The following is a 21,681-nucleotide window of genomic DNA, read 5'->3' as shown; positions in this document are numbered from 1 at the left end:
TTACACATGGCCATTTCTGGGGCCATTTTGTTTGTCATTTCCTGTTTCCATGGCGGCAGAGGGTTTCAATGATAGTGATTTTGAAGACGGGGGGTCAGCGGCACAAGCTAGATAATCTTCATTCTCCACACAGCCTCCCTAAATCAATTCTGCATTAGACTGCCCAGAGGCATCCATCCACCAGCGAGTGAGCACTCACTCAGCTAGCCAGCCTAGCTAAAAACAATTCATCTGATTGGCTACACTAGCTTACAGGAAGGGAAGGCCTATAATCTTTGTGTAGAATTTAAAAGAAGGTTATTTACATTCACAGAGAGTGCCACATGAAAACATGATGTCACAAGGGGAACCCAAACTGCATACAGAGAGAGGCTAACATTAATCTCATTTATAATTCTCATTTCTGATTAATTTGACCTCCAGCTAACCACTGAATATGAATGAGACACTATCTTAGTGTGGATTGTTGACATGCCGCTATTTTTGAGATGACTGAAATACAATGCAGGTGAAAACACAGGTTTTCTGACAGCCTGCGTTTTGAAAATACAGGTTTCTGAAAGCTATAATGACCTTTGCAATTGTGACGTTCACACATTTTACGAATGAACCATCCGAACTGTGGCTGCTTTGTCAACCATTTGATGTCTGCATTATGTCAGTTTTGTGGAAATTATTGGATATCATTCCATGGGACTATGCATTTAGTTGCCGATGTACAGGCCTATTTGTAACCTGTGGTTCAGCAGTTGAGAAAAACTAAACAAAAACAATGACCACTCATACAGTATATCCTGCGTGATCTCAATCACCCAATCACTGTCCTGAGAAGAGGCGGAGTGTCGCTCTGGCACTACAGAAATACACCCATCAGTGATGTTTAACATCGTCAGCAAATGCTCTACCCTTCAATGCAATAAGAATGTGTGGTAATCTGCTCTGAGTGGTATTTCCATTCCCATATCCTTTAAGAAGCAAGCTGTCCCTGTCCAGGGTCTCTGTGGAACAGTGAGCTGATCAGCATGTCAGGCATGTGGGGCAGAGGAGCCATTACAGAGGGTCCATGTCCTCTATTGGGCCTTTGTGTCATTTCCAATCTCTTCCCGTCAGGAAAGGGGGCAAAAAACACTGGCAAGCACACGCACACCTCCTCCATAACGGCCAGTCCCTGGGATTTCTCATTTTCTCCTCATCGGAAACCTGTCTGTCCAGGAGAAGTGGATATGCATGAATTAAGGCTGGGCAGAAATTACTGCAGGGTCCACACTGGGGATAGGGAAAATGAGTATGGCAGTGTGTGTGTGTGTGTACACCGCTGTGAAGGGTCTATTTAGTTCTGCTTCCCAAGTATCACCAGGCTTGCACTGAAAACATTTGGTGTCACGGATTGAAACTACAGCCAACCTCCTCGCTGCTGCGTGAGCTTCCTGTATGTTGCAGCATGAACAGGACTCAGCTGAAGGGTAGGGCTGTGTGGATGTGTTACAACATACAGGCACATATAGGCAGAGGCCATATCCAAGGCCATGGCCAAACTAATGGGGTTTAATACTCCTATCTTTCACTTCCTCACGTAACCCATGATGGTGGCTCGCTGGCACAGATGCAATATTTTCTGCTCTAAGGTGCAGGGACCTAAATTTGTTAAAGAACGCTGCACCCACTTGTGCAAAAAACATTTTGGTAATTTGGTGTCACCACCAGCACAAACTTTGCACCAATACAGGCGGAGCAGTACATGGGAGTGTTTAGAAGGTAGGCATGGGGAGTGGGACAATTATCCATTCCATGTTCAATAATTACCAAGAGGCAAAAATAGACACTTATTTGATCATAACGGGTACAGCAGTTGTCAGGGATAATACATCACACCGCCAGTACATCCTCTACAAAACGCCTAGTATATATTCTCACAATATGACATTCTGTATGCTATATTCTGTATGCTATATTCTGTATGCTATATTCCCTAAAACATTGAATGGCCAATGTTGCATACATCGATTGCCTCGGTGCTCTGTGCCAGTTACTAATGAAATCATGCAACCGTGCATGTCTTTGATAGAATATCTTAAACATTGTATACCGTACAGATTACAGGAAAATATTCATACTTACATAATTGAAAATACATTTGGAGAGCCTTTACCCACAAACTAAAAGTTTGCCGTTAGAATCATCCTGAAAGTTGTCAAATTCCACTTCAATCCATGGTAATATTGGGAGGGGAGATAATATAAACAAGCAGACACAATAGACCTATGATGATTTAAAGGGATGAGAATGTGTTTGTTGTGTGCTTCTACCACCCCACATTGTGTGCCGTCAAAGGTAAAGCTCACACACGGCAGAGGCTTTGACCACAGAGATGAATAGAGAGCGATGGCTATCTTCACCTCCTGTGTAACATCCGAGGTGCTGCATTGCTGGCATTCTCCCACAGAAGGAAAAGTGAAACTTTCATAACAGCCCTCACTTACTAACAGAGCAATTACATGGTGCAGAGAAATATGAAAGACACCAATAGGAGACTTGAAGCTAAATACCCAAAGGTATCCAAAACGCTGCAACAGCATAGGCCTCACACACCAACCTCACAGTGATTTAGTCAATAAAGGAAACACAGCAAACGGTTAGCTCCAACGCCCTTTACTTCCTGTGAGCAGAGCTTCCTGAGGAACTTAAGCAGTGAGGAGGTAGAGAGCGTCACCAACCGTGTGAGAGCTTGTTCAGCTAAATCTTAAGAACTGTTTCTGGAGGGGGGGGGGGGGGAGGGGGGGGGGGTCCAGAAGTGTGCGTGACATGGTCACATCTGGCTGTGCAGATGAGCAGGACTGCAGAAGAGCGTGACAGACGATGGAGAAGGACAACACAGGCCTCTCTTCTGTCAAGTTTCTCTGCTGTTGGCTGGTCGGCTCTCTTTCTGCGCTTTCAGATGCTCCAAAAATAACCCTGTTACGCACAATTGAATAATTGATTATGTTAAACATTCATAATAGAACAGCTGTAGCCTTAAATAGATTTCAATTTTGGCCTTGCAACTAGAATGGTTCACTAAAAGTGCACCAAAAGTGCCATGTGATTGATCCAAGTTATATTTTTGTATTGATCAAGATATCGGCATGTCCTGGGAAAGCTGCTTAACTCCATGAAAATAACATCTGTGTTGTAATTGTAGGTGAAAAATGTTGTTGGAAGCAACCACTTGAATACATAATTAGGCCTAGCAAGTAATAAAACGCTGTGTCCTACATCGACAACCAAGATAAGACTGGTGGTGTTTCTATAAAAAGCCACACTGCAGCGTGGAGTTTGACACATGACGTAGGAGGAATAATGGAGATATATTTGGCACACAAGATCAAGATCTGCCTCTCTCCTGCAGGTCGACATGGATGACAGTTTTCCACAGTACACAAGAAGTGATAAGCCTATTAAGATACTGGCCAATAATAATAATACTCATGCAGCAGACTTCTCCAGTGCTCCATAAAACAATCAATCCAAAGTGGTCTATAGCAACAATGGGGACATTCACCTGGCAAAATTTCATTGGTTTACATTGCAGCTTGAACCTCCCTTCAAGTTAGCTGCATCCAGACAGTACATGTTTGCTACTGTGAGAAACGCAACATAGGGACTTCTGAAAATAGCAGCAAAATAGCAGCAATAGTCGAGGGAAAAGGTAAGTCTAATATAGCATTGGAATAGGCACTACTGAAAGACTGCTCTCTCTCTCGCCCTCTCTCAAACACACACCTCTCTCTGCCCTTCTAGTGCTACTGAAATGCTCTGTTTCAACAAGCTTAAAAATATATTTAAGAGAGCATGAGGATAACCTTTTTAACATGGCATAATATTAAACCTATATAGCTATGTGAGCAAGCTTGTAGACAGCTTTGCTAAACATATGCTGTAGCTAAGCACTATTACAAGGAAAGTTAAATTATTGGTGTTTCTGAAGCAGACCATTCCAGACCAGTAAAAGGTCTACAAGACACTTCAGGACAAACAGCACTGTTAGCCGCAAACACCACAAACTGGTTTGAGGGGAAGTTGCAACAGGAGCGTTGGGATGAGGAACAAATTGAGGTGTGCTTTGCTGTTAGACTTAGTTCTAACACAAGTGATCTCACAAGCCAGGTGAAGCTGCCCACGAGGCAAGTACTACAACAAACCTGAACCTTTCCAAACGGACAGCTCAGAGCATGTGGAAAAACACCCAACCAATCCAGCCCATCCCCGCCAGACAGACAGAGAGAGCGCCTCTCAATCACAGTGTCACACTTCTCCAAGGAGCTCCAAGCTATCCTGGAAAGCTGTATGAACCTAGGAATGTGACACACTGGCCTCATTTGTCTGGAACACAGTTTGTCTATCAACCCCTAATGAGTTACAGAACAGGCTTCGTTTAACATCCAGCATCACAGTATGACCCCCATTAGAGCTGGCAATGGAGACTGAACGCAATGCATAACAACCGAGGACAAAGAGTTGGTGGAATCAATGTGAGAGAAGTGGTTGAAAAACATAGGCTGCAACAAAGTGCAAAAAGATAGAAGCTCCAGTACTAGGCTAAATTGCTGTTAGGATTGACCAAAAAACTCACACTCCACAAATCACAGTCTGGTCGTTAAAGAAAAAAAAACGCTGAGTGGTGAAAATGTCTGTGTTGGTCAAAGGATGGTGCTTAAAGCCTTTGTGTGATGTATATGGCACCGTTGCTGGTGAAAACAAAGTGCCACTGCCCTGTGGTGGAGCCTCTATTTTTTTGGTCTTTGGTTAGGTATGCTTTTCAGTCACGCAGAGCCCTGCCATGTTCCCCTCCCCCCTTCCTGTCGCTGCATTTCAATGTAAATGGGGCCGATTGAATGGCTGCAGCTGCCCCATCAAAAGGCCAGCACTGCTGAAGGCCCCCAGTGATTGAGATTCAGCCAGGCCACGATCCCCACAGCCCTCGGCTCATCACCACAAGGACAGGGAGGGAGGAGCAAAGGACCCTCAGTAAATACAACTAGTCTAATTCTCTGGCTAAACTCTGGTCAGTAAACCTGTTTAAAAATGGCACTTCATATCTTAAGCATTGCTACAGAGGCATTTCAAACCCCGGATAAAAAAATTGATCAACTGAGAAAAGGGGAAAAAGCAATGGGAGACAAGCCATTCCATGTGAGCTTGGTATCTCCACCCCAGAGAAGGCCAGAGCAGCAGCACAGAGCAGAGATGACACGTCAGAGCTCCTCTTACAAACACTGACACCCTGGCCAGCTAACTCAGGACATTCTCGGTGCCACATATGGATAATACATCACCCAGTACTCAGCACATCCAATCAAAACACCAACTGTTGTCTTCAGCTTTACTCTCTCCCCCCCACCCTCCCTCGATGATCCTCAGCTCACATCTGCCCACGCTAGCTGACAGAGCTGCAGCCTCCCCCACACACTCTCCTCTGAGAATTGCTCTCTCTCACACATACACAAACAACTGATTTAATAGCAAGACGTATTTAGTGCTGCATTTTTTTTAGGAAATGCTAAAAAGTATAACCGGATTCATTAGTAAACAAGGCTATCGTGGAGGCTTATGATATGGGGTTTGAATGTCTCAATCTGAAAAAATATTACGGTCTTGGCTGGCCCATCTCTCACTAAGCCATACCAAAATGTTTCTCTTCGAGTGTGCCCCTATCAAAAAGATCAAAAGAGAAACTGTTAAAAACGCATTTGAAAATGCAGCAGAAGAGAGAAGGAGAGAACCTTTCCCTTTGATGTACAAGCGAGTCGTGAAAAGTGTTTTATAAAGAGTGCTGCAGTGTAGAAGATGCAAGCACCACCTGTGCCCAGGAGAGGCAGCATCAGACAGCAGGACCCTCAAAGCCCCCACCCCCCCCCCGCCCAAATGAGGCTTCCTCGTCCCTGGGGGGTAGGAAAAAAAATGGGCACAGCCATTTTGTTCCCTTTCTGTGTGTGTGGAGAGGTAGGGTGGATTTCAAAAGGGCTTTAAATGGCATTTGACTGTCTGAAGAGATCGTGCTGGTAGAAGGTTAAGATTTACACTGCAAGAAAAAGAAGAACACAAGAGATGGGAGTTTGGTTTATCAACAGGCCAACACTTGGTGAGGGGTGGAAAAGCATTGGACAGGAAAACTAAAACGTGTAAGCAGGCGTTTCAGCCCCCCCAAAACAGGATAGAGTCTCATGTTTTATGTTGGACCAAGACAATGCTCATCAATCACATTTAGGATGCAAATACAGCCCATTCTCTGCACACAGAAACTACTGCAACACTGAACAGTGTGTGTGGCTTCTCCACTGTGCAGACGAACTGGTGGGGGACAAACAACAGAAGACCAATGTTCTCATCATAAGAAGTGGATTATGTAACTAGAATACATTGGAACTACAATGAAATCAACAACAACGTCATACAAGATCGGGTGATTCCAACATTTTATGCCCAAGTTCTAACACATTCCAATTGAAACTCTGTCCCCCAATCAACTTTGTAACCCTAAGGATGAGCAGATGCACAAGAGTGGGGCGATGCAACTACTGCACACTGACCTCAGAGCAAAGACGTAGAGAGAGGATGTGGTGGGATCTGGACCACAGCGACTCAGCGCAGCCACTGCCGTTAGCATGTGCTGCTTCTTTCCTACACTGGAGACTCATCGGCATAATCGCTCAGAGCAGCAACAAAACGGCAGAGTCAGTGTGCACCGTGCATGTGACTTGCCAGCAACTACAGACTGGCTCCACCATACCGACATGATAGGAGTTTGCCCTAACCAGAGAGCAAAGCCCTGTCCTATCAAGACTGCCTACAAGGCTGCGTTCATTGTTCCCCACTGCGACTTATATTTCTGCCTTTTATTACCCAACAGTGCTCAAGACGTTGCGTTACACACCCTGAAGGCAGCGGAAAGGACACAGACCATTTCAAACAATGCCACGACCATAAATAAATAAGGGTTGGGTCATTAGGATTTGTATTTTTTATTATTGATTTCGGTACCAATAACAATAAGGCTAATGATCCAGTTCCTTTAAAAAGGATGATTCAGTCTATTTTCATGATTAGGTGAAAGTGCATCTTTCCCTGAGTAGTCCTCATTGGCCAGTAGTGATAGTCACCAATAATCCGTTCTCTACTTTGCTATCGGCAGCAACATTAGCTAACAGTTAACTAGACCCTAGATGAGAATCATCTGAAACGCATACCATATCGCCTCAAAGTAACATCCAAATGAAACAACTTGTCTTTACCAGTGGTTGGAGTGGGGTGCCGCATGATTCCCTTCTTTATTTGTATTCCTAATCAAAGTAGTTGACCATGTTGAATCATCTTTGCAGCCCTATCCCTAGCTGGAACTAATCCCACCTCCCTTTTCTGGAAATCAAATGAGGAGGAACTACTGCTGGAATTCACCTTAAGATTCAACTCACAATATCATTGTACCTCAGTCATTGAATGGCTCACTGAGGCAACTGAACACTGAGTGCTAGGTCTACCGATGGCACGGAATGGCTGCCATGAACAGGAAATGGCCTTGAGAAATCCCAGCTCCTGTCCCAACACTGCTCCTAACCTCAGTGACCCAGGCAGGACTCAATTTCCTGTCTCTGGCTCACGCTCTAGAACAGGACACCCTGGAGAGCTCCATCTTGTCCATAGCGCAGATCCAAAAACATGTCCACCTCGTCACAAAGCTCATAATAATGTGCATTAGGTAGGTAGGAAATTGGTGATCTACAATAGCCTTACTCTCAAATGTTGTGATATCCTATTACTGAGTAAATGCATACCATTGAAATAGCCTAAGCATTACATAACTGGCCCCTACGTCTACAGTCTTCATCAAGTAGGCAATACAGGTACTTGATGTTTCATCAATAATACCTAAAATTATGGCTCGGCCTCCAATTTGGTTGTGTTGGACCAGGCAAACTGGGACAGGCAAACTGAGGCTACTTATTGCAGAAACCAATGATATTTCTCTCATCAAACACAAAGACAAGCAGGGAAGTGGTAGCAAAGACATTTGCAGAAACACAAAAGAAATTGGGACTTCCAAACAGGACTTGAAAAGGTGGTGGTGAGGAATTACACGCATTGCTGTGTCTGCAGTGAATATCAATGTGAACGCCCCAACAAGCTGAAGAGCTCACAGTATCTATGAGAAAATACAGCCAGCAGCTCCACTGCAGTGTTTTCCACAGCACTGATACTGCACCAAAAGCTTATCAACCACATTCTTCACCCTGAGAACAGTGGTCATTTGTTCCAAGCATTAGCCTTTTAGTTTGCAAAATTGGCAAACTGTCAGTGCTTCTCTTTTGTATGACATTTTGTTGGCTTGATATATGCATTTCAGGCCTATATTTAAATTACACAGCCATGAGCACCATCTTCACAGGTATACTGAACTAACGTGGCCGTGATATAAAAACAACAACAGACTTAGGTCTTCTCAATAGAATCTGAAACCAGTGCACAACTATGGAAATTTTCTGTCAACAACGCCAATAAAAATGCTTATCAGGAGTAAACAACACAAATGTCTCACATAGAATATCAGTTTTGGTGAGAAAATACACTCAGAATCAACTTGACCAGAACCAGTCCATGAAATGTCGAAGAAAACATACAAGGATTGCCATGTCAAGGAACAGCAGTGCAAATGACTGCATCTCTGCAACATTTAAAAACAATGCGTTTCTGAAATCTCAAAAGTCTACTGCGATGGGTGTGAAACATCAGCATTATTAGTTACCACAAATGGGATGTGATTCCCAAAATAACACAAATTGCACAAGTGTCTCAAAACACAAAGACATCATTCTACCGCTTGAGAATAATAAACAAATAACATTAGATAACAATGTACATAGCTAGTTAGCAACAACAACACGCCTGGCCTCACCACCATCAGACTAGCCGAGTTGAGACGGGACATTTCCAATCGACGCCATGTCACTACCATAGCTAGCCATTTAGAATTATTTGACCACTCATTATTGAGCATTCATTCATTTTTCGCCACCTAACTAACCAGTATATATGCAATTATGGTAGTTAAATTAGACTACATGAGGTGGCGTTAACTAACATTAGAGAACAACAACTACCTAGCTGCTGGATAGCTAACGTTAGCTTCTGCATGCAGTGGCGCTTTGGAGCATGAAGCCACTGCTGTGGACTAGCTAGCAATATGAATATGCACGTACAAGCACTGATGTTATTGCGTTCTTACCTTCGACAGAATCTCTCAGCTAGTAAACAGTTAGCTACATGTACACGTTTATCCGCGATATTCCGGACCGATGCTTGATTTTCCCATTTGAGGCCCTCCGGCTCAGCAAACTGCCGTCCGGAGACATCCGAAAAAAACTGCTAACATCTCAGTTCAAAATCAGAACACTTGGAGCTAGCTAGCTAGCTAGCTAACGATAGCTAGCTAGCTAATACTTCGGCTAGTGCTGTTGAACACCAACAAACGACCGAAAAATATCAAAGGTTCTAGAAAACGTGTTTGCAGAAGAGCTACTTTGTCGTCATGGTCTGAATTGAAGAGTCATATATGCTCAACAGTCAAAACTAGAAGCTTCAGTAGAGAATTTAAAGTAGCTAAAATTATATATGGCTTCGTCTTTATCCTCTCTGAACTCCCGTCAGAACCGTTTCCAGGCGGCCTTTGACTTCGGCTGTAGGGAAAGAGAAAAGCAGGCAGAATGAGACATGCAATATGATAGGCTCTTGCATGTGGGCGGTTACTATTTGTGCGCTCACGAAACTGGCGCCATTATGGATCGAGTCAGGGTGTCAAGTCTGTACTGAATTTACGACATAAAAGTGCAAACATGGCTGACCAAGTACTACAGTTTCTATGACTGGGGACCCATCTCCATTATACAGCTGGGAGAGCAAGCAAAGGAAATGGAGTTCGGAGCCGGGGTACACTCGATTTACTTTGTCTTCAGTGGTGGTGGATATTAAAAACAACAACAGTGGTGGAAAAATATAGATTTAACAAATATGTAAAACTATGTTTTCATGCGTCGGGAGAATAATCACCAGTGGAAAGGCAGCTTACTGGGCCTGGGTTATTTTACATTTGAGCATTTTACTTGGTAAATGCATAGGCCTACATAAATGTCTTCAATGGGTACAGCATTCAGCATAATACGCATTATTGTTTCCGGCACGACGCATGATGTATTTCTTTGATATGTGTTTGTTTTGACGCTTTATCAGATATGTGCACATTCAAACAGGTTTTGGTTTGTAATGAAGACTTCAGTGAGGCACCGTCGATATGCACCGGGTTGTAAGTGACGCACCAGTAAAAGAGCGAACTCCGCATGTCATTATGTAATGACATAAACGAATATGAAACAAAAGCTGTCATTGGTTAAGAGAAAAATGTCTTGACTGATTTTCTCATTGGGTTATTTAAATGCTCGTCACAATTTTGCCTTTACGTTTTCATCACTGGAAGTAATTTATTCCCTAATAAATTGGTTCACAAACACAAATGTTGCACATAGCATATAGTTCAGCATAATGTATAATATACAAACATATACACACGATTTCAAATCAGAATTTGTGACACAAATTGGGCCACCAACATAAACGTAAACAATGGAGCGAATGCGTCCTATGACATTTTCGTGTATAAATAGCAATTGATTTCAATTAGATGTTGTGCTCAAGAAATGGCATTCCATTAGAGCAATTTTGACACAGGCTTAGGACGAAAAGTTTGCATTGTGCAGTAATTTCCCTGTGTTGTATGCTACTTAAAATCAAAATAAATACCTGTTCGACAACTGCGCGTTTTGATAATAAAATAACAATTAAAAGGATGCTGTCCATTGGACATGATGTTTTATTCTCTGTAGCTTCTGAAATAGCGTGTTTACTATATCTTGGATGGAAATAAATAACTGACACATTGAAATCATCTTGCGCAAAACAATAGCGCACTCTGTTGGTTTAGTCTCTACATACAGGATAGGTAATCTGAGTAATTTATTTTGAATCTTAGATAAAAGAAAGCACAGACAATATATGGATCCAGTACTAAAATGATTAATTATTATCTCTATATTCTATTACGTGTGTGTGTGTGTGTGTGTGTGTGTGTGTGTGTGTGTGTGTGTGTGTGTGTATGTATGTATGTATGTATGTGTGTGTCTTATTTCGTAGCTCATCCATTAAGCCAAAGACAGTAATGGTGCGTTCGGCAGCTGTAGGGAACTCGGAGATACGAGTTCCCGAGTGGGAAATAACCACGAGAACGACTCTCCAAGTCTGAGTTCCAAGTAGGAAACTTGGACCAGAGATGTGACGTTTCCACTGTAACCGTACCCTGTCGTCAGAAAACAGACGCTGATTTCGACAGTAAATAAAACATTTCACCATTATTCATCTTTATGAACAATTTCAACATATTTAATTGTTAACAATCACACATGTATGTATAATGTATGTTTATAGTTTGTTAACGTTCATTATGAATTGCAAACGAAATCTCATTGGTTGAAGAGTTGTTCCCACTTCAAAAGCACTTCAATGCATTCACGTCGGAGTTCACTTCACCAACTGGGAGCTACGAGTTCCCGAGAACCAAAGGACCGAACATACAATGAGCCTATCGAAAGGATCCACAGTGCTGCGCAAAACTGCGCATATAGAAAGGCAACACCATTATATGAGGCAACTAAGTCAAGGGATTGTTACAATCTCTTACCATTTTGCAATCTACTGACGTTTGCCAGATATGTTTATCCATTGTTCGTAAAAATGTGCACGTTTTCTCAAACTGAAATGATTTGTCAGGGTTAAAGTTCATAAGTGGAGATGTTTTAACTGCAAAAAGATACCATACACTACCCTAACCTAATGGTTCAGTGACATGACCACAAAACTGACTCTAACCCGTCAAACGATGAATATCCAATCAAGAATACATCAGCATATTTGCGACCGAAATGTAATTTATTGCCTAGTGATAGTACCGAATGGTGTGGTGTAGCGTCCCACTGAGGACGTCAGAGGGGGGAAGTGATGCATCTCGTCTTCTGGTTGACATCTTTTTATGTTTGCCATGTTGAATAACAACATACTGCACAGAAGAACGAAGGCACATTGAATAACTATTGCAAGCTGGCCAGTTAGTTAAGTAAATAATGCATTGTCGAAGACGATAATGTTATTTTTAACAGATAACTCGTTTCCTCGCACTAGTTATATTGTCCTAGACTAGAGCTCTTAACGCCAACAGTGATATGGCAGCATTGTTTTTGCAACGGCGCGCTAGTTCTTGCACTAGAAATTACAAGACCCCATGGACATTTCCAGGGCGCAACAACTGTCAATTAATAAAAAAACGACCGTACAACGGTAACGCTGAACATCTGCTATCGACATGTGTCAGCTGTCAAAAGGTATCACATTTAGGTTCACTTCGTTCATTCGTGAGCCAACCACACACGGGCCTCAACTCTGGTGGGCTCATTCAGGTAAGCTAGTTTGCTAGCTAGCTAGTTTGTGTGGAATGTTTTTATGTTCATGCGTTGTCTGTATTCATTATGCTACATGTATACCCTCAGTCACATCAAATGAAATCCTTGTCATGTCACCATTCTTCTAATCCACGTACCCCACTTTGACAATAGTGGCCCTAGATCGATCCACGTACCCCACTTTGACAATAGTGGTTCTAAGAGAAACATTTTGGCCGGAATCTGGCTCCACCCCCTCCCCTTACTACATCTAGCTGGTCAGAAATGCATACGGTCTCTTGACTCTAGTCTCTTGAGATGAGTCCATTATTCATAATCTTGTTCCCATTGCTTCCTCTCTCAGCATCTACTGCACAGACCCATCAATTCGAGATTGATAGGAATAAGCAGAGCACTGGTCAAAAACAATCTGATGAAAAACCCTGTTGGACTGTGGAATCTGTTAGGTAAACTGAGCCTGTCTCACCCTCTTCAAGTAAGTAACTACATTAATATGTCCTCGCCTGATGATAACTAGTAGCCTTATCGTTGCAGGAACCACAAATTATTTCAGCACATCTCAATCTAAACAAGACAAAAAGAAGAGTGATGGTCCAAAGGGGAAGACTCCAGAAGAAGATGAAGGCAAATATTGAGCATCAGCAGCACAACATAACATTTGAGTTACAAACCTTTATATTGGCCACCTTGTGCCATGGGTGAATTGTTTCTGCACATAATACACATTTCAGATATTAATTTAGCTAAACATCTGGTCAGAAATGTTAATCCTGCTCTGAAGGTCAAAAGGTCACTTCTGACTGAATGCTTAGCGCAGTAGAAAAGTGTGTGAAGACTCTCTTCTTGAGTTCATTCTCCTATCCCCTGCACCTTACATATTTTGTTGGGTGTGCAGCAGATTTCTGTCGTTCCTACTGGTGAGTTGTTTGCCTGCTCCCCCTCATCACCATTCTTGTCCTATAGAGGAGAAGAAAAGGCGGGAGCAGGAAGATCAGATGTACCGGGAACGCCTACGGACACTCTTCATCATTGCCCTCATCATGAGCCTTCTTAACTCCATCAATACCAGTGGGGGAAACATCTCCTGGAACGACTTTGTCAACGAAATGCTGGCTAAGGGCGAGGTCTCTCGTGTTCAGGTGGTCCCCGAGAGTGATATTGTGGAAATCTACCTCCACCCTGGAGCCGTCATCTTCGGAAGGCCTGTAGGTTGAAAAAAGGGTTAAACAATATCCTCACTGAGCTATAGGGCTCCAAAGCGTGCTGTCAGAATCAGTTAGTTGAACCTTCTGTTTCAAGTAAAAAATCCCCAGTCATTTTTTCCCATAGGGAATTTTTTAAATGTCTAATATAAGCGTTGTGTACAGTATGCCTACAGATTCTTATGTTTTCTTTTCCATTTTACTAGCGCTTGGTTTGTCTCTAAGTTGGCTGTCTACATAGCTAACATTTTAGACTGAGTTGCTTGAAAGGACAATACCAAGATCCTTTGACACCAAGAATATCTAGGCTATATGATTCAGGAGTAATTACCCTTACCAAGCTTCCTCTCTGTACAGAGGCTGGCTCTGATGTACCGTATGCAGGTGGCCAATATTGACAAATTTGAGGAGAAGCTCAGAACTGCAGAGGAGGAGCTGAATATCGACACCAAGGATAGGATACCTGTCTCCTACAAACGCACTGGATTCTTTGGAAAGTAAGTACCTGCCCTACAGCCAGCCCACGACTCTGTTGTGATTGTGTAAGAGTAAATATAGCATGCATGCCATGGTTTAGTGGCAAACTTGAAAGGATGATGGAAAGAAGGCAAATCAGTTGTTGTGATGATAACTTGTACATGCTGTCTAATACAGTCTTAACTATTGACATGATTGCTCAGTTCAGCTTTTGTGTTTTGTTTTTGTCACAGTGCGCTCTATGCCCTTGGAATGGCTGCGATCGGGGTGGCGATCCTTTGGTATATTTTCCGCCTGGCTGGTATGGGTGGTAGAGAGGGCGGCTTTAGTGCATTTGTAAGTAGAGACAAAACTACTGGTTTCTTTTACAGTCTTTGTTTCTTTTGGTTATATAGAAAATTATAGTATATAAATATGTTTTTTTTTATTTTATTTTGTTCTGCCACTTGTATGTGATTCTCCCAACAGAACCAGCTGAAGATGGCCAAGTTCACTATTGTGGATGGCAAATCTGGGAAGGGTGTGAGCTTCAAAGATGTAGCAGGCATGCACGAGGCCAAGATGGAGGTGAAGGAGTTTGTCGACTACCTAAAGGTAGGAGTGCAAACATGATTTGCAAACAATATCACCAGCTTGTTTGGTCTTTCATAGTAGATTGTATCAGTGTCAACTCCCCCTCTCCTCACCTACTGAACTTCTTGTGTCATTGTTGACATTAATGTTTGGCTTATTTCAATAATGTGATGTTATTTATTTTTTGCTTGTTTGGGTAGGGACAGATGCAAAGATTGACATTGAATGTACAACAAGTCAGATGCATTGCATCATAGCATGTTGGCTTGCGCTAATTTACAGTGCCGTTCCTAGATAGACAGAAAATTCAGAATAAACTAAAAACAAAGAAGAAGAGAGAGAAAAGAAAAGATATATATATATATATATATATATATATATATATATATATATATATATATATATATATATATATATATACACTCACCAGCCACTTTATTAGGTACACCTGTTCAACTGCTCGGTAACACAAATATCTAATCAGCCAATCACATGGCAGCAACTCAATGCATTTAGGCATGTAGACATGGTCAAGACGACCTGCTGAAGTTCAAACCAAGACCCATCAGAATGGGGAAGAAAGGTGATTTAAGTGACTTTGAACGTGGCATGGTTGTTGGTGCCAGACGGGCTGGTCTGAGTATTTCAGAAACTGCTGATCTACTGGGATTTCCACGCACAACCATCTCTAGGGTTTACAGAGAATGGTCTGAAAAAGAGAAAATATATGTTCTCTGGGAGAAAATGCCTTGTTGATGTCAGAGGAGAATGGCCAGACTGGTTCAAGATGATAGAAAGGCAACAGTAACTCAAATAACCACTTGTTACAACCAAGGTATGCAGAAGACCATCTCTGAACGCACAACACGTCGAACCTTGAAGCAGATGGGCTACAGCAGCAGAAGATCACACCGGGTGCCACTCCTGTCAGCTAAGAACAGGAAACTGAGGCTACAATTCGCATGGGCTTACCAAAATTGGACAATAGAAGATTGGAAAAATGTTGCCTGGTCTGATGAGTCTCGACTTTCAGATGGTAGGGTCATGCTGCGACATTCAGATGGTAGGGTCAGAATTTGGCGTAAACAACATGAAAGCATGGATCCATCCTGCCTTGTATTAACGGTTCAAGCTGGTGGTGGTGGTGTAATGGTGTGGGGGATATTTTCTTGGCACACTTTGGGCATCATGGATGTGCAGCCGACAAATCTGCAGCAACTGCGTGATGCTATCATGTCAATATGGACCAAAATCTCAGAGGAATTTTTCCAGCACCTTGTTGAATCTATGCCACAAAGAATTAAGGCAGTTCTGAAGGCAAAAGGGAGTCCAACCCAGTACTAGCAAGGTGTACCTAATAAAGTGGCCGGTGAGTAAGGTGTACTTAATAAAGTGGCCTGTGTGTGTGTATATATATATCCACACACATATATACATATGTGAACAACGGAGACGACAGGTGCAAAATGAGTGAACAAAGGGATTTTTTCTTCACAATACTATGATGTTAACAATGTCACCAGCAGTCGTTCGCATAGTACCTAATTGGTCATGACCTCTCTTGGCAGAACCCAGACCGGTACCTCCAGCTCGGGGCCAAAGTTCCCAAGGGCTCCCTGCTGCTGGGGCCCCCAGGCTGTGGGAAGACTCTCCTAGCCAAGGCTGTAGCCACAGAGGCCCAGGTGCCCTTCCTGGCGATGGCAGGCTCAGAGTTTGTGGAGGTCATAGGAGGTAAGATCTCTGCACTGCTATATTGATCTATGTTTGCTAAAAAAAAAAAAAAGACACGGTGGGCAGCAAAAGGCAAAGCTTTCATGTACAGATGTGGAATGTATCTCTTGATTGTAAACCAAGGAAAAGTCCCAGAAGCAACCATTTGTATCACATGGCAATGAATAATTTAGATACTTCTCTTCATTTAATGATGTTTTTTTTTGCACAGCTCAATGCTCAAGCAAAATGGGGGCCATAGTTGATCTAAGGCTTATTTTCATGTGTGTGCAGGGCTTGGTGCTGCCAGGGTGAGGAGCCTGTTCAAAGAGGCGCGTGCTCGAGCACCCTGCATTGTCTATATAGATGAGATCGATGCTGTTGGAAAGAAGCGCTCCAATAACATGTCAGGCTTCTCCAACACAGAGGAAGAGCAGACGCTCAATCAGTTATTGGTGGAGATGGACGGTGAGGGAGAGACAGAGAATGGATATGGGCGGAAGTAGTTGGGACTTTGGGGAGAGGCTAACAAATGTTTACTTATTCAACAATATTGTGTGGGTTCAATCAACTGTTTTATCATGTATAATTCTCACCCAGGAATGGGAACTACTGACCATGTGATAGTCCTGGCCTCTACAAACCGGGCAGACATCTTGGACAATGCGCTCATGAGACCAGGGAGACTGGACAGGCACATCTTCATCGACCTCCCCACTCTGCAGGTACCAGACATAGGTACAATTGGTACAATTGCACCACTGGAATAACTCCAATAGTGAGAACTCAATGCTAAATCAAACATACCTGACATATTTATTTGACCCAGGTCTTGCAGGTACAGTCCACTGTCTTCTTTCTCTGCTTAGCAAATACACTTGATGAGCTGAGGTTAAGATTTGGCTTAAACAGATCTGTAATTGGTGCATACATTTTCTGGCTTTTAAATTAATGATGTATAGCCATTGATTGTTGAAGAATATAATTAATGAATGCCTCACGATCAACTGTCTTACCCCATCAAAACCCCAAATATAATCTTGTTTTATTGCCTTGTTTGTAAACAATGCAATTGTAAACACTGTATAGCTTCAAAACATGGTTAAAACTATAATTTTGATCTCATGGATGGCCTTGCATCTAGCTTTGCATCTATAGCTCTGGCTGGTTACATTTCTCCAGGCCCATCCCACAGCTGTTAAACAAAAAAACGCCTGATTTGTTGTTGTTTGAATTACAGATTGCACCTTTACTCTGTGTCCGGGAAACCAGCCCAACATGTTCCAATGATAAGATGTTTTCTTACCACCTCCGTGTTTCAGGAGAGGAAGGAGATCTTCGAGCAACACCTGAAGATTCTCAAGCTCACCCAGCCAGCTGGCTTCTATTCCCTGCGTCTGGCAGAGCTCACCCCTGGGTTCAGTGGTACGCACATGACCCTCTACATTTTACACCAGCTCACTCCCACACAACAAACACAGACTGTCAGTATCCAGTTGAAACCCTTTTCAACAAGCTGCTCTGGCATATCTCAAAATCCAGATCATCTTATGAACGCGTGGGCATGTGAAAAAAAGTTTTTAGATGCGTTGATGCGTTAAATGCTGTCGATCAAAAGCTAGGTATCACTGGTTTGAGGAATTTACCCTGGAGGACGTTTTTGGGGGTAATCACATGGTCTTGAAAACTACAAGGAGTTTTAGGGAGGAGAGAGCTTACCGTTACCAAATTAGCTACCTAATGCCTGGTTTGTTTACATCCAATAGCACCACGCTAGCGCATACATCTATCACTTGTGTTTACTTACGTGCATCTTATCTTAGACACGCCTCCGTTGCTGGTTGGGGGGCAAAAAGCACCATGGACACTGTAGGAAGTTCCTCAATCGGACTATTACTTCCTGGTCCGTAAAATGGCTATTTTCTCAATGATTTGCTAGAATATCTTAATATTTCCAGGCTATTTAGATAACAAAGGCCACTAATAACTTCCTGTTGTGACAATCGGTGAAATGGTCCTTTAACATAGGCTGCAGGATTTCAGAATGACAATATAATGTTATTTTCATATTTCTGTACATGAAACTTTCAGGGGCAGACATTGCCAATATCTGTAATGAGGCAGCCCTGCATGCTGCCAGAGAGGGCTACAAGTCCATTGACACCTTCAACTTTGAGTACGCTGTGGAGAGAGTCATAGCAGGTACAAGTCCAAGACAGTTCTATGAGCTTACCACTATTGAACATTAGAGGTTTTTGTGACTCAGTGTGAGCCTTTGTGCGTGTGTGTGTGTGTGTACAGGGAGTGTTAAAAAGAGTAAGATCCTGTCCAAAGAGGAGCAGAGGGTGGTGGCATTCCATGAGTCTGGCCATGCCTTGGTTGGATGGCTGTTGGAGCACACAGAGGCTGTCCTGAAGGTACGACACACCAGACACTAGCCCCTTCCCTTTCTATCTTCTACCGTCAGTTTGTCCTCGGCCTGCTCAATGCAGTGCTGTCGAACACCTTTGATATGAAAAAGGTGACTTTGTACTTCAAACGCAGGTCAAATCTTTGTCATCCTCCATGTGTATGGGATGGAACCAAGATTAGCTATGTAATGTTATAAGTACGGATATATTGTTTATAGTTCACCTTTACCGGTTGCCAGGTGTCCATCGCCCCCAGGACCAATGCTGCCCTGGGGTTTGCCCAGATTCTGCCACGAGATCAGTACCTCTTCACCAAAGAGCAGCTGTTTGAGAGAATGTGCATGGCTCTAGGAGGAAGAGCCTCAGAGGCCATCACCTTTAACAAGGTCACCACAGGTAGAGCTCACTGCGCGCACACACACACACACACACACACTTTTTACCTCTACAGCTACAGTCTGTAAGATCTGTTGGGGTGTGTACCCAAGGTGCTCAGGATGACCTGCGTAAGGTGACTCGTGTGGCCTACTCCATGGTGAAGCAGTACGGAATGGCCCCCAGCGTCGGCCAGGTGTCCTTCCCTGAGACGGAGGAGCAGGGCGCCATTGGACGCAGACCCTTCAGCCAAGCCCTCCAGCAACAGATGGACCATGTGAGTTAGCAGCACACCAGACCTGGGTTGAATACAGAATGTCCAGGGTACCCATGGTTCTTGAAAATCCTTGAAAGCCAACTATTAGGAAGTATTTGTATTTTGGTTCTTACAGGAGGCTAAGATGTTGATAGCACGTGCCTACAGACAGACAGAGAAACTGCTACTGGACAACAGAGACAAGCTGATAATGGTAAGACCATCTTTTTGTGTGCACATGTGTGTGTGCAACATATTTCATGTTTGTGTTCCAATTGAGCTACTTTTCCAAACGTGGCCTGCATTGTTTTTGTTAGGCAAACGCAACGCTTTTGCATTCACAGTGGATCAACAATTGAGCAGTTGATACGACCTATGGGGTTTCACTCTGAGGAGATGTGGTATAGTTTATTTATGTGTGTATTCATTTAGTATCACATACAAATTGTATCTCTCTGTGTTTTTTTCAGTTGGCCAATACCCTCCTGGAGCGGGAGGTGGTGAACTACGAAGATATCGAGGCCCTGCTGGGACCCCCTCCCCACGGGCCCAAAAAGATGATCGCCCCACAGAGCTGGATCGAGGCGGAGAAGGACAAGCAAGATACAGGGGAGGATGAGCCCCGGCCCCCTCCCCGAAAGGACGACGATGATGATGAGATGCACCTTCATCCTGTGTGATGCTTCCCCATCCTCCCCAGTAACACTCCCCAGGAAACTATAAAAACATTCAGAAAACTATACAGACTCTCTAGTGTGTAGAAGGACCATACAGTTACTGTGGAGCTGCAGATATTTATCACATGAATTAAACGCAAACTGTAAGGAGTCACCTCACTGGCTTTTCCTGGTGGATATCAGTATCAGGAGTAAGCAGATGAGGTGTTTGATCTGTTTGATGTGTTATCTGTTTGTAATTAGGACAGTTATGGATCAAGCTATTGGTGAGGAATAATAAAATCATGTAGACCCACAGTCATTTTAAAACCAGTGATACTCATCCTCTATTTCCTAGGGGGAATATTTGGGAGCATATCTCAACCATAAATAGTAGTTAAGGGGCACTTATATGGATCTTTCTGCTTGGTGTGATTTTTTTGTCCTGGTTTTAGCTTTGGGATGCACAGAGGAAAGAAATGGAGACTACTTGGAAGAAGTGCTGCACTAATACAAACTTTGCTGCAACAAATATGCATTAACTTGCAATGGGCTGAATCTTTACTTGAATTACTCCATCAAATGTGAAGTAGAGATTTGGCCCTAAATTCTTGTGATGCTCTGGAGTATTTAAATAAAGTTTTATTTGAATTTATCCTTGATGTTTCAGTGTCATCATATGTTGCTTTTCATCAGATTTAGATTAGACTTCATATTATCTCATAATGACTAGCCAAGGAACAATAGATTGTATACTGTGTGAGTTTTTACATTTCTATTTTTTTAAGGAATAGTGTAAATGACATGACACTGGCTTAGAAAAAAAGTTTTCTTTTATGTAAAAAAAAAAAGTGTACATGGAAATGAAAGATTCACAGTGCCTTTGGAAAGTATTCAGACCCCTTCACTTTTTCCACATTTTGTTGTTATAGACTCAATTTAAAATGGATTAAATTAAAAGAATCAATCCACACACAATACCCCAGAATGACAAAGCGAAAACAGGTTTTTTGACATTTCAGTAAATTGATTAAAATTGAAATACAGAAATACCTCATGTACATAAGTATTCAGACCCTTTGCTATGACGATCTTAAAATTAGCTAAAATGCAAAAATGTCATCAACAAATCACTCAATAAGTTGAATTGAGTCCATCTTAATGCAAGGATAATAGTTCATGTCATTTTGGAATTAATGTCTTTGTTTTTATAGGGTGTCTGATTTGCATAGGAATCAATTACACACTGTGTAGATTAGGATGTCACTACCAACTCAGCAAACTTATATAATTTACATAATTTACTCTTGATACTGACAAACTCCCCAGTCCCTGCCAGTGACAAACATACCCATAACTTGATGCAGCTACCACTATTCTTCACACGAGAGATGGTGCAGAAACTGCATTGCATGTGCTGGATTTGCACCAAACTTAATGCTTTGTAGTAAAACCAAATAAACACATTTCCAGCCACTTTTTTTGCTG

General features: G+C 42.6%; 2 protein-coding genes across 4 annotated transcripts in view; one reads left to right on the top strand and one right to left on the bottom strand.

The window, feature by feature from the left end:
* The window catches only part of ankrd11 (ankyrin repeat domain 11), a 94,513-nt gene extending 84,851 nt beyond the window's left edge, over positions 1 to 9,662 (bottom strand). For all 3 annotated transcript variants that reach the window (XM_083692866.1, XM_083692867.1, XM_083692868.1), the window contains exon 1: positions 9,257 to 9,662. The gene's annotated coding sequence lies outside the window, so the exon portion shown is untranslated. The remainder of the gene's footprint in view (positions 1 to 9,256) is intronic.
* Positions 9,663 to 12,107: 2,445 nt separating this feature from the next.
* Positions 12,108 to 20,848, top strand: spg7 (SPG7 matrix AAA peptidase subunit, paraplegin). Its single transcript, XM_083665023.1, has 17 exons — positions 12,108 to 12,530; positions 12,877 to 12,979; positions 13,068 to 13,157; positions 13,497 to 13,738; positions 14,093 to 14,232; positions 14,446 to 14,548; positions 14,681 to 14,806; positions 16,354 to 16,516; positions 16,790 to 16,963; positions 17,096 to 17,220; positions 17,818 to 17,920; positions 18,587 to 18,697; positions 18,797 to 18,912; positions 19,146 to 19,302; positions 19,395 to 19,558; positions 19,674 to 19,751; positions 20,008 to 20,848. The coding sequence occupies exons 1-17, from the start codon at positions 12,297 to 12,299 to the stop codon at positions 20,215 to 20,217; spliced, it is 2,439 nt and encodes an 812-aa protein (XP_083521149.1). The 5' UTR covers positions 12,108 to 12,296; the 3' UTR covers positions 20,218 to 20,848.
* The last annotated feature ends 833 nt before the right edge of the window (positions 20,849 to 21,681 follow it).

This window comes from Argentina silus (genome assembly GCF_951799395.1).
Source record: "Argentina silus genome assembly, chromosome: 2".
NCBI lineage: Eukaryota > Metazoa > Chordata > Actinopteri > Argentiniformes > Argentinidae > Argentina > Argentina silus.
This window is presented reverse-complemented; position numbering and strand designations above follow the sequence as displayed.